This window comes from Hippocampus bargibanti, linkage group LG15, assembly GCF_051943395.1.
Source record: "Hippocampus bargibanti isolate YZ-2025 linkage group LG15, ASM5194339v1, whole genome shotgun sequence".
Taxonomy (NCBI): Eukaryota; Metazoa; Chordata; class Actinopteri; order Syngnathiformes; family Syngnathidae; genus Hippocampus; species Hippocampus bargibanti.
Window position 1 is genome coordinate 9155852 of NC_142748.1, and position 12336 is coordinate 9168187.

At 45.0% G+C, this 12336-nt stretch overlaps 1 protein-coding gene across 19 annotated transcripts in view; it reads left to right on the plus strand.

Annotated features, from left to right (window-relative positions):
• The window catches only part of tcf7l2 (transcription factor 7 like 2), a 73685-nt gene extending 61863 nt beyond the window's left edge, over window positions 1–11822 (plus strand). For 4 of the 19 annotated variants that reach the window (XM_089014781.1, XM_089014780.1, XM_089014779.1 and 1 more), the window contains 7 exons: window positions 2636–2776; window positions 2845–3007; window positions 3082–3189; window positions 4835–4898; window positions 5609–5659; window positions 7923–7995; window positions 10286–11822. In XM_089014781.1, the coding sequence (XP_088870907.1) occupies window positions 2636–2776; window positions 2845–3007; window positions 3082–3189; window positions 4835–4898; window positions 5609–5659; window positions 7923–7995; window positions 10286–10691 (1006 nt within the window). In that variant the 3' untranslated portion in view covers window positions 10692–11822. Of the gene's footprint in view, window positions 1–2635; window positions 2777–2844; window positions 3008–3081; window positions 3190–4834; window positions 4899–5608; window positions 5660–7296; window positions 7370–7922; window positions 7996–8937; window positions 8999–10285 lie in introns of all 19 variants that reach the window. The other 15 variants (XM_089014784.1, XM_089014783.1, XM_089014787.1 and 12 more) reach the window with 13 other exon arrangements.
• The last annotated feature ends 514 nt before the right edge of the window (window positions 11823–12336 follow it).

Here is a 12336-nt window from a genome sequence, read left to right on the forward strand (position 1 = left end):
TTCCCCCCTCCCCAACCTTTAATGAGGCCCCCGAAGAACATTTAGCCCCCGCTGCACGTCAGCCTGATGCAAAATCATCCGGGCTGCGTAATTGCCAGACGTAAACAAAACAGTAGCGCTTTGAGAGAAAAGTTATCAGGCATAGTTTCATTCCAAAGTATCGCAATGGACGTTCATGCTTATTATTTGTGTACTTTCAAGTATTTTGTGAATACACACGTGTATGTTTTTCTGTGTGTGTTGTACTCCTTTTTTTAACAATCATGTCACACCCTTGAGAAACTGGCTTTGTGTGGAAAATGAATTGAACTCATTTTGCATTCCTCGCGAGACACTTTGGATACGCTTGACGTAAATCCGCTTCAATTCCAAGCCGCGACAGTTCCACATACGCATCTGCGCTCTGCGCTGAGGCTCCTTTGTTCTCATCTTTCTGGAAAAGACCTCTCCAGATTGTCCCCCGCTAGAGCAGAAGTCCAGACATCTGGCGATGGCGTTCGCGTCCCTAACCGGGTCTTTAAGTGACTGATAATTCACTCTCGACGTTGTCATCATCCTATTTTCCGTCATGGCTAATTGAATCTGCCGGCTGCGGGGTGTGTGGGGGAAGCTAATGCCCCCCCTAATTTAATTACCCAATTGAAAAACGAGAGGCTGCAAGGGGTGCTTCAGAGTAGAGTTCAACACATTCCCCATTGAAAAACAATAATAATAATAATAAAATCAAAAATGTTGTAAATTGTGTATATATGAGCAAATGTCACGTAACGGATTGGCTGACGGTATGTTCCATCAGGGAAAAAAATGTCTCTCTTTCTCTCTACTTGGAAACCGCGCTCTTTACACCTGACCCCAAATTAGTGGACAGGAAATGGATCTGGTACCTGCGAGCACCTTGCACCCCCCCTGTTAAAAATGCATCATGGGGTGAGATAAGATTTTTGGGGATAATGATGAGGCCTTTTGGTACCTGGCTGGTGTGCCTGTGCCGTTGACAGGTGGGCCGCCCTTTGATATGCCCGCCCCCCCTCCACCGCCTCTTCCGAATCCCACCGTTCCTGCTCCGTCTCAGCCGGATCATTACACATTAAACAGGCACAGGAGGGGGGGGGGGGTTGCGCTTCACCTCGGCAATTAAACGGCACTGCTTCGCGATAACCCCCCCGACCCCCTCACGACATACCTTTCTGATTGAGACATACGGGCCCGAGGTCGGGGGCGGAGCTCTCCTCGTCATTCCTTTCTCGGTGTTGATTAAATTGCCGCGTTTCTCCACGATGACGATGGCCCCTGCTCTTCAAAGGGACGGCCGTCATGTTTTAACCATCACCTGGGCCCGCCAAAGGGGGTGAAGGGGAGGAGGTGGGGAGGGGGGTGTTTCAGGCAGCGCGGAGGTGGCGAGGGGACAGGAAAGAGAAGAAAAAGGACAGGGAGGAGGGGGGAAATAGATTTGGAACTGAGGAAATTTTAACAAGTGCACAGAGAGGCGTTGGGGAGGCGCCGGCAGCCCCTAATGATGGGCGACGCTCACCCCCCTAAACCCCCCCACCACCACCACCACCTCCACCAAGCTCCCCATCAGCACATGACATGGCACAAACACCAACGTGTCAGGGATGAAGGCAGGGAAAAGGGAAAAGAGTTTGAAGGGTGTGTGTGTATGTGTATTTGAGGGGGGGGGGGGGGGGGGGGTTGCCCTCGCTCCCCCCAGAGATGGCCTCCAACAGAAAGTAGTTGTTCCTGGCGAGTTTATCCTCATCATTATATTCTGGCTCCGAGCCATGCAGCCAGGCACCGCGAGATAATGAGCTTTATACACACACACACAAGAGAGACAGAAATGGCAGAAAGAGGGTGGTGGGAGTGGGGGGAGGGCAATATTCCTTTTTTTCCCTCCCCCTCTTCCTTCTTCATCCCTCTCTCTTGGAAGTTTGGTCACATGGTGGCCCCCGCACTGTCAACAATTGCGGATGTGCGCGAGTGTGTTCTGGCGGGAACGGCCTGCTTTCAGAAATTGATGGAGAAGATGAAAAAAATAGGGGGGGGGGGTACTGAGAGGAAGGACAACATTTTGTTGCAACTTCGGCTGTTGTTAAAGTCCAATATAAACCAATATGGATGTATTGCATTGCGTTTTGGACAGCCGCCCTCATTTCAAGCTCATATACCTCCAGAAACATCATTTAGGAAGTAACTCTTTTTCTGATGAAGAGAGTCTTACGCCGCATTGAATGTAGTCCTAAATCGCAGATATTCTGCGGGTCTTGGAATTCAAGTGACAATGACAAAAACCCTGGCACTGGAGTGGAGACATTTTTGCACATTTTGTCTGGCAATGAATGAGTTAACAAATCAAAGTATGTTTTAACCCCTCAGCCCCCCCCCCCCCCCCAGATTGGGGAAAATAGTTGGAAAAAAAGGTTGCATTTTTATTTTCCACACAATAAAAGTTTCTCAATGTTGAATAACCGTCGTCCCTTTCAAAATATGTATATCGCTTGCATTCATTTTGTGCCCCCCCCCCCACAACCAACTCCGATTGAATCCGCCTCACGGAACCCCGCCCAACCCAACCGCCGTGCTTATTGTGACATATTCCCCATTTCACCCGTGTCCATTCTGACGATTTACACAGTCTTCTGTCCTCTAGGTTCCCCCCACACATGGTGCCCCCCCACCACGGTTTGCACACCACGGGCATCCCTCACCCGGCCATCGTCACGCCCAACGTCAAGCAGGAATCCTCCCACAGCGACATCAGCTCCCTCAACAGTTCGTAAGTAGTCACGCGATCCCCCTCGTTGATTCTTGGCGATGCTTTTTCAACCTTTATTTGCCACGCAGGAAACAGTCAGACGCGAAAAAAGAGGAGGAGAAGAAGAAGCAGGTCCACATAAAGAAGCCGCTGAACGCCTTCATGCTCTACATGAAGGAGATGCGGGCCAAGGTGGTGGCCGAGTGTACGCTGAAGGAGAGCGCCGCCATCAACCAGATTCTCGGGCGAAGGGTGAGTTCCTCGTTTCGGTCTTGGGAGCGTTTATCCATCGCCACTCTCCCACCATCTTCTGGTGCTTCTTCCAGTGGCACGCGCTATCGAGGGAGGAGCAAGCCAAATACTACGAGCTGGCCAGGAAAGAGCGACAGCTCCACATGCAGCTCTACCCCGGCTGGTCGGCCCGAGACAACTATGTAAGTTTTGAAGTTTACAAGTCGGAAACGGAACGCATTGGGGCGGGGCTCCTCTTCCCTCGCCCCAAAAAACCCCGAAGCCTCGCTCGGATGGTGGAACGTAAAGGTCTTTGTTAATCCGCGAGGTGAAAGATGGCGCTCACGTCACTCACCGCACTTCCGCCTTTTAACCCATTTACGCCGAGCATGTTCATATGAACACAGATAAATTCATTTTCAAATGCATTGTTTTTTCCTCCACATTAATAATTGTTAACTATATATAATTATGTTATTGTTAACTCAATCACTGCCGGACAATATGCAAAAATGCGTCCACTCCAGTGCCAGGGTTTTTGTCATGGTCACTCGAATTCCACGACTCACAGAATATTGAGTTCTGGGATGACAAACATTCGATACAGCGTTAGAAACCTTGGACTCTTATCTTTGTATCAGAAAAAATGAGTTATTTCCTAAATGATATGGATCTGTAGTTATATGAGCTTAAAATGAGGGCTGCTGTCCAAAATACAATGCAATACAATACATCAGAATCAGAATCAGAATACCTTTATTCGTCCCACAATGAGGAAATTTGCAGTCCACAGCAGCAATTGAAAAGGGATGGGGTAGGGGTGGGGGTGAAAGGATAGAAAACAAGATATTCTAAGCATAACAAAATAAAATGTCAATTGTATACTGTGCAGATGTGAATGTGCAAAACCGTTCCATAAGAAAAACTGTACATAGTGCAGAATCAAGAAATACATATTGGTTTATATAGTGCTTTAACAACAGCTGAAGGTGGAACAAAGCGCTAACATAGACAAAAGGGAAATTCTGCCCCCCTTGTGGAAAATAAAAGTGCTATATTGGCACCCAAGCATGAAAAAAAACCACAACCCGAACAAATTCGGGAATGGCGGTCTCCATGATATTATCAATTCCCGAATAAATTTGTGAATGCCCGTGAATGAGTTAAAAATTGTCAATTATTTATATTATTGTTAATTACAGTATTAACACACTCGGCGTCAATGGTTTAAAGCTATTCGCTCTCTGTGACGTCGCATACATTTGCCAAAAATAAAATAAAAAACTGCCCACTGTTTTGAGTGCAGCAGAATCATCGATCAACTCGATGAATCAGCATGTGGCTCATCTTACACTTTCTATTCCAAAATAAATAATTTGCCAATTGTGGTCACAACGCTGCTCGCCTTCACATCCAAAACGCGACTCTCGGAATGTCTATTATTTACGCGTCTTTGTTTACGTCGGCGTTGACGCCGACCCGTGTCGATTCTCCCATATGTTGTTTTTGGCTCAGCGCGAATCCAACCTCGCCAATGATTGGCCATTAAAAGTCCGCTTTTGGGAGCCCATCAAGACTAATTGAGGAAAAGAATCGAGAGGAGCGCAGGCGATACAAGAAAACACAATCCTCATCAGGCAAACTCGTACCAACCGCAGGCCAAAAACAAAGGAAAAAAAAGACGGAGACGCAAACAGTGAATAAATAAATAAGTAAACACAAAGAGGAGTTTGTAGTCTCCCGGTTTCATGTTTTGGGGCGTCCTGCAATATAATAACTAAGGTTCCTGTCTGTGTCTGTCTCCCCCCTCGCCCCTTTATTTCCCTCCCCCCTCTTTCTATTTTTTTGGCGGCTAACCAACAGGGGAAAAGGAAGAAGAGAAAAAGGGAAAAGCAGCAAGCGGAGAGCAACGGTAAGCAAGCGGCAATTATCTCCCATATTAGAGCGACTCCGTCATGTGTCAGCCACATGTGACACGCCGCTAGATAAAAGTCAAGCTCGTTTTTTTTTTGTGTGTGTGTGCGTGTGTTTATACCGCCTTTTTTTCATCATAGTCATGCAATGCAATATTTAAATGGTAGCATTGGCTGTACAGTAACATCCCCCCCCTCCCATCCCTCGTTTCTGTAGTCTTCCCTTGCTAATAACAACTGAATATGCATGAAGCCCCTTAAGACCCCCCTCCTGTCCCATCCCATACCCCCCCTTCCCTTTTTTGCCCGCTAGCATTGTGGTATATGTGTATTTGAGAATACTCTGAGATGAAATTAACAGTTTTTTTAATGCCTGCAGCCTGCAAATAGTAGCGTGTGTGTGTTAATATGCGTATGTGTGTACGTGTGTATAGTGCGCGCATGTGTGTGTGTGTGTGTGTGTGTGGACACTAACTGGGCTGCCACCCCGCTTGCCTTGCTCTTGATCACCATCGAAACAGAAATTAAGGAGGTTTCCTCATTCTGTGACTGCTCCATCTTTCATAATTCACACAAATATTTTTTTCCTGATCATTGTGATTATTGCCGCTGTTGTTTTTGAATAATATACATATTTTTTTGTTGTTTTTTTTGGGTGACGGTGATCTCTTCTTGAAGGCCTCTCTATCTGTTCTTGTTTTCGTTGCAGAACACAGAGAATATTTTCCAAATCCTTGCCTTTCACTCCCTCCGATTACAGGTGCTAATGTCATTTTTTTTTACTCTTAAATATACTAACTATTTTTTTCTTGATTAATTGCTCTTTATCTATCGATGGATGTGTTGACAAATATTTTTTTCCTTCTGCCCTTTTTTAAATGCTAAAAAAAGTGTTGATATCATTTATGAGCGTAGTCTGATGCCGGGGTAAACCTCCTTAATGGATAAAACGCTCCCCGTTGTGCCTCATCTGTAGACTAGCATGGCCACTGGAAATGATTCTAAACCGCTCTTCTGCTGCACTAATGCCAGCGACTAAGCATGGGCCAGATTCGGGCAAATTTTAATATGCAAATACGGACGCGCAATTAAGTGTGGGTTTATTCAACACATCCCATTGTTGCATTGCTGAATGTAAAAAGAAATCAATTGAAAATGTCATGTAACTGTAAAAGTAGAAAGAATGAATATGTGTTTTCCACATTGTCAATTCATGTCAGAGTGGCAATGAAATTTCAAAAAATCGAAAATATTGGCGGCCGCTCTTAGTTTGCATGTTTAACCGGCCCATGCCTACACGCAAGTGACTGAAATGATCAAGGAGTTCATTTTCCAATGCGCCTTATTAATCAAGTCAACCCTGACTAACAACAACTCGTCTGGCCATTTTGATAAATCCGCTTAGCATTTTCCAAACTTTAACTCTCCCGCTTAGATTCCGCTACTGGAATGTGATCGATATCCTGATTTGATGGCGTGCATGGAATGTGGTTGGAATACTAATAATGTGCTTGGAAAACAATCCCATCCAAGACTGGATTTACACTGCAGGTCAAATTAGCAGTTGTGTGATGCAAATGACATTTTAAATAAGGGGGAAAATATGCGCATTCATTTTGTTGGTCTTATTTTTCTTTAACTCATTCATTGCCAGAATATGTCCAAAATATGTCCATGGTTTTTGTCATTGTCACTTGAATTCCAGGACCAACAGAATATTGAGTTTTAGGACTACATAAACATTCAATGCATCGTAAGAAACATTAGACTCTCTTCTTTCATCAGAAAAAAAAGTTAATTCATAAACACTATGGATTTTGAGTTATATTAGTTTGAAATGATGTCCAAAATACAATGGAATACATACATATTGGTTGATAGCGCTTTAACAACAGCTGAAGCTGATAAAATGATGAAAATATATATTAACAAAATCAAGACCAACAAAATGAATGACCGCATTTTTTCTTGCTATTTAAAACGTCATTTGTGTTTGTGTTTTTTTTAACTACTGAACAGAACACTGCTTTTTGCTAAATGGCCTATTTTAATAGCAACATTATGCTTTTTTTAACTTTGTCTTTTCATCCTGCATGCAACATGATCACATGCGGCCGCCACAAAAAAAATCAGCCGGGATTTAGCAGATGTTTTTAGCGACAATATTTCCTCTCCAAGTTTTTTTAAAAACAATGCAGTGTAAATCCAGCCTCGAAGCACTATTAAGAATAGCTGTCAATCTCTATAGACTCAGTGTAACTTTCTCTTTATTTCTCTCCTGCTTGTGCTTTTTATTTATTATTATTTTTATGTTTTTTTTTATTTTGGTGCAACTTTTTTTTCCTTCTTGCTGGCTTCCCCCGCCCCCTCCTTCTTTCTTCACCTTCGCGGCATCAGACCTGAGCGCTCCTAAGAAGTGTCGAGCGCGCTTTGGGCTCGATCAGCAGAATAACTGGTGTGGCCCGTGCAGGTGTGTATGGGGGATGCTTGCACCGAGTCGGGAGGGGGGTCGGGTGCAGACTCGGCGGGGTGGGGGTGACGCCACGCTGGGACTTCCTCCTCCTTTCGCTCGCTTCCTTGTTTTTTTTTGTTTTTTTTTTTTTTTTTATTAATTTCCCCCCCCCCCCCGCCTCTTCTGTTTGTGTCGCCGAGCTATGCCAGCTTCCTCCAGCCACGCCCTGCCGGTCTGTTTTCTATCTCGAAAGGGTGCCTGAGTAGTGCTTGTGTGATGTTGATCAAATTTGGGGGGGGGGGGGGGGGGGGTCATTGACTGGCAGATGGGGGCTTGAGGAGGTCCAAAATGGAGGAGGTCCCAGTGTTAACAGCCGAAACCTCAACCCAGGCTCCATGTGTGTGTGTGTGTGTGTGTGTGTGTGTGTGCGTGTGTATTTTTTATTTATTTGTTTATATAGTTTGTCTGTGCAATGACGTGTCCATTTTTTTTGTTTTGTTTTCTTTTTTCCTATGTCTCCTTTGTGTGTGTTTTTTGTTTGTTTGTGTCCTTACCTCTTTGGCTATAACAGATGCAAATACCCCAAAGAAGTGTCGTGCCTTGTTCGGGCTTGACCAGCTGAGTTTATGGTGCAAACCGTGCAGGTACATACTGTAATTTGCCTGAATGGGAGGAAGGCAATCGCCATCAGCCTTTTTTTTTGTTCCCCCACCCTTCCTCTCCTTATTTCCTTGATGATTTCCTCTCCCCTTGTCTTCCTCGAAGCCATGTTTCCATCATTGTGCTTAACCGATGGAAACTGCTACCCCTCCCCACGGAACTTCCTGCAGTAGCCACATATAAATAAATCACGTTCCATTAGGATTAGTGATAGCCAGTTGGTAGAAATTTGATTTTTTTAACTCATTCACTGCCATTCACGAATGAATTCGGGAATTGGAAAAAAATTCCATTGAGCGCCATTCCTGAATTTGTTTGAGTTTTGTTTTTTCATGCTTGGTTGCCGAAGAAGCGCTTGCCTTGGCCTCTGGCAATGTTTTTCTTTTCCACAAAGGGGCAGCATTTCCCCTTTGTCCATGTTAGCACTTTGTTCAAGCGCTATATAAACCAATATGTATGTATTGAATTGTATTTTGGACAGCTGCACTCATTTCAAGCTCACATAACTCCAGACCCATATAATTTATTAATTAACTCTAAGTCTAAGGTTTCTTACGCTGCATTGAATGTCTATGTAGTCCTAAAACTCAAAATTCTGTGGGTTCTGGAATTCGGGTGACAATGACAAAAACCCTGGCACTGGAGTGAGCACATTTTTGCACATTGTCTGCCAGTGAATGAGTTTGAAAATCTATTTTCGCCCATGAGCCGCCCTATCGTATTAATTGTCATGTTTGCCCTAATTGGCGCCTCCCTTTTATCGAATAGCAATGTGATGCTCGCCCATTTAAACAAAATATATATATATTTTTTAGCCCTGCTTCCTCTTAAGGGGCCCGCTCAGTGACACTCTTTTCTGTGCTCCTCCTCTTCCTCCTCTTCCTCCTCCTTCCCTCTCTTCCTCCTCTTCAATAACCCTGACTTAGTCCCTACCTGTTGTCTTTCTGTTCTGACACAAGCAGTCTTTGAATTGGGAATGCTTTCATGGTAGGTATTTGTTTCTGCCACGTAAAATCCCCCCCGCCCTTCTCCTTCTCCCTTTTTCTCCGTGGCATCTTCCATTTGTGTTGTGACCAATCGTGTCAAACCCCCCCCCCCCCCCCCCCCCCCAACATACACATTCATCCGGATTGCGATAATTCCGTCTTCATTACAGGAGCCGAGAGGTTAAGCGTCCTCTCCGGGCCTCCCGTTGCCGAAAATCGGCCGTAATTTCCCGGGAGGCGGCGTGAGCCAAGAAAAAGAAAGAAAAATCAATAGCGGCGCATATGATGAATCGATGCGCGTTTAAACGAAAAAAATGAAAAAATGGATATGAGCTCATTTGTTGCTCTTTGACGGACAGTTCGCGGGAGCCGTCCATGTACTTAGCGGGCACGCCCGCTTGATGCTTTTCCCGCCTCCTAGCATAACATCCCTAAAACCGCGCATGTATGTGCTTTGTTGGTGTTGCCTCATCTCCAGTAATGTGCTCTCTCTGGTTTTATATCGCCCCCCCAAAAAAATGGATTTTTTTTATTTTTTCCTCGTCTGACTTTCTGTTCTTGCCCTCAAGCGGGTTCACCGCCAAGGTCAAGGTAAACGCACGAGCGGGGGGGGGGCAGATTTTAACCCCCTCCCGAACCAGATCCTGCCCGGGGTGGTCACCTTAGGACTCAAGAGGGGTCTCGAACCTGACAGGAATGCAAACACAAGGTCGTGACCCCTCGTGTACACGTTTGTGTCTTTGGGGCAGGCGTGCATTTTTCTCTATTATTTTTTTTTTTTGAAAAACAAAATTCTGCGGCGAGTGTACAGACTGGGGAGCCCCTCAGGAGGACGTAGAGTGGCGAGCGAGTGGGGGGGCAATCGTAGCTTTTGTCAAGAAGAAAAAGCCTCTTTCATACAGATGGCGTCATATCACAGTTGTTTTTTGTTGGCATTGGGGTCGCTAGTAGCTGCTGTCACGTCATGACATTATTCAGCTAAAGTGGAGTTGAGATTATTTTGTCATTCGTATGGCGCTATCAGTGCAAAGGGTTCCCAAAGACCCCCCCCCCCACCACCACCACCACCACCCCCTCAGTGGCCTTCATATGCAATTTATACGAATTGTTAACCCAGAGAGGGAGCATTACTTGATCTCCATGTCCACTCTCCATCGCCGCCATGCTCATTTCCCGCCTGCTTGATGTCCTATTTCCTACTCTGGGTGGGGCGTTCCGATCATGCATGGCAAAGCGCCGCACGACAGTGAAACGAGGGCTCTGAAAAAGTTATCCTTTCCCGATCCAGGAGGAAAAAAAAGTGCATCCGCTACATCCAAGGTGAAGGCAGCTGCGCCAGTCCTCCCTCCTCGGACGGAAGCTTCCCAGACTCCCCCCCGTCCTCGCCCTCTTCCGCGGTCCCGTCCCCCTCGCCAAAAGAGTCCAAACCTCAGACTGAACAAATGCAACCTCTTTCACTGACTATGAAACCCGCCCACCAGCCGCTCCTCGTCCACCCGCACCTCCTGGCCGGGCCGCCGGAAAACGCCACGATGGCGGCGGGCGGCAAAACGCTGACCCCGGAAGCCGGCGACGCCCCGCCCCCTCGGCTACCGGGTCCCTCGGTGGTGTCCCCCGTGGCGCGGCCTTTGCCGCTGCTGTGTCATTCCCACTCGCTGCAGCCTCTGTCGCTTGTGACCAAGTCCATCGAGTAGCCGTCGGACCCTCGTCGTCTTCTTCTTCTCGCTGTTCATTGGTCAATATTTGACCCGCCAAGGAGCCTGTCAGATTGTCCTCCAGAATTTTCACCCGGAGCTGCAAAAACACCTCAAACCATTTTTTTTTTCAATTGCTTTTCTGCAAAAGTTAAATGGAGCTTACTCAACTTTTGGCCTTCTTCAGTGATGGTCATCAGAGGACCTGGAATCTTCTTGGTTGTCCAAAATGCTTTCACCGCATATCTAAAAAATGCTTTTCCGCTTCTAAATTCGACGGAAAGAAAGTTTCAAATTCAATTTCACATCTTCGATTGCCCTTTTTTTGGTTGTGGACGACATTCACCTTTCATTCCAAATGCTTCTTCGCTCAGGTCAAGGTTTTTTCTCGGTGATATGAAGACCATCTTCCACCGCCATTCTTTTAAAAAAATGGCTTCTGTTTTATTTTGTGACCGAAGAAACCGTTTGAGTGAAATGTGCAAATGTCTGTCAACAAATTCTCCCACAAACTTCCTCAGTCGCGTTTCAGAAGCGAACATCAAGGTGAATTCCGCTTGATCTCAACTTTTGGTCGTTGGAGACGTTTCCCCCCCTTTTGTTTTAAATCGCGAACAACAATGGACAGGACAAGCGACGAACGGCTAACTTTGGTTCTCCTTCTTATTTGTATTAAATACGAGCTTGCGAACCAATCACACGGCGCGTCAGGGCGAGAGCCGAGGAACAAGTTTTTTTTTTCAATTGTGATGTTACTTGTTGTTTAAAAATGTACAGAATCAAACAAATTGGAGCTTTGAGACAAAGGTGGGCGACGTACGAGCTGGTAGGGTCGGGGATATCGTGTTAAATATGCATTCTTCCACTGCTTTTCCTTTTGTTTACCTTTTTGGGGAGGGGTCGGGGTGGGCGGGTGTTGGATTGAAAATTGTCACCACGCTAGGACCAGTAGTATTTATTGCTTTAGAGATTTTGCTCGTTGTATCTCGTTACGTGTCTCTTTTTTCAAGTTTTTATTTCTTTTTTTTTTCTAAAAAAAATAACAAAAAATGTACAAATATGTTTTTCTTAAGGTAAGCGACATATATATATATATATATATATATATATATATATATATATATATATATATATATATATATATATATATATATATATATATATATATATATATATATATATATATGAAATGTGCTGAATGATCCATTTTTACAAGGTCTCCCCCCCATCTGAAAACTGAAATTCCGCCCCCTGTGTCCCGCGTCGATCTCACCAAGCGAACGTCTGCACATATTTCGAGGAACGCGTCAATCAGCCATTCATTACATGAAAACGTTCATCTTTCAGACTGTTGCTCCGCCATGTACAGATTTTTTTTCCCGTGCCAATTTGTATTTTTTTTTTTTTTTTTTTTTTGGGGCGCTAATTTCATCTGTCCCCCCCCCCCCAAAAAAAAAAAAAAACCTAAAACCGACCTTCCACGCTGTCAGGATCCTCCTCCTTTTTCATTTGGGTTCAATGCCATCCTTTTGCTGTGACGTTACATAGATTGCTATGTATGTAGTATAAATGTTGCTATAACAAATGTGTTTGGTAGCAAATTGTCAAATATTAAAATTTTAAAACCGAACAATAATTTAAAAAA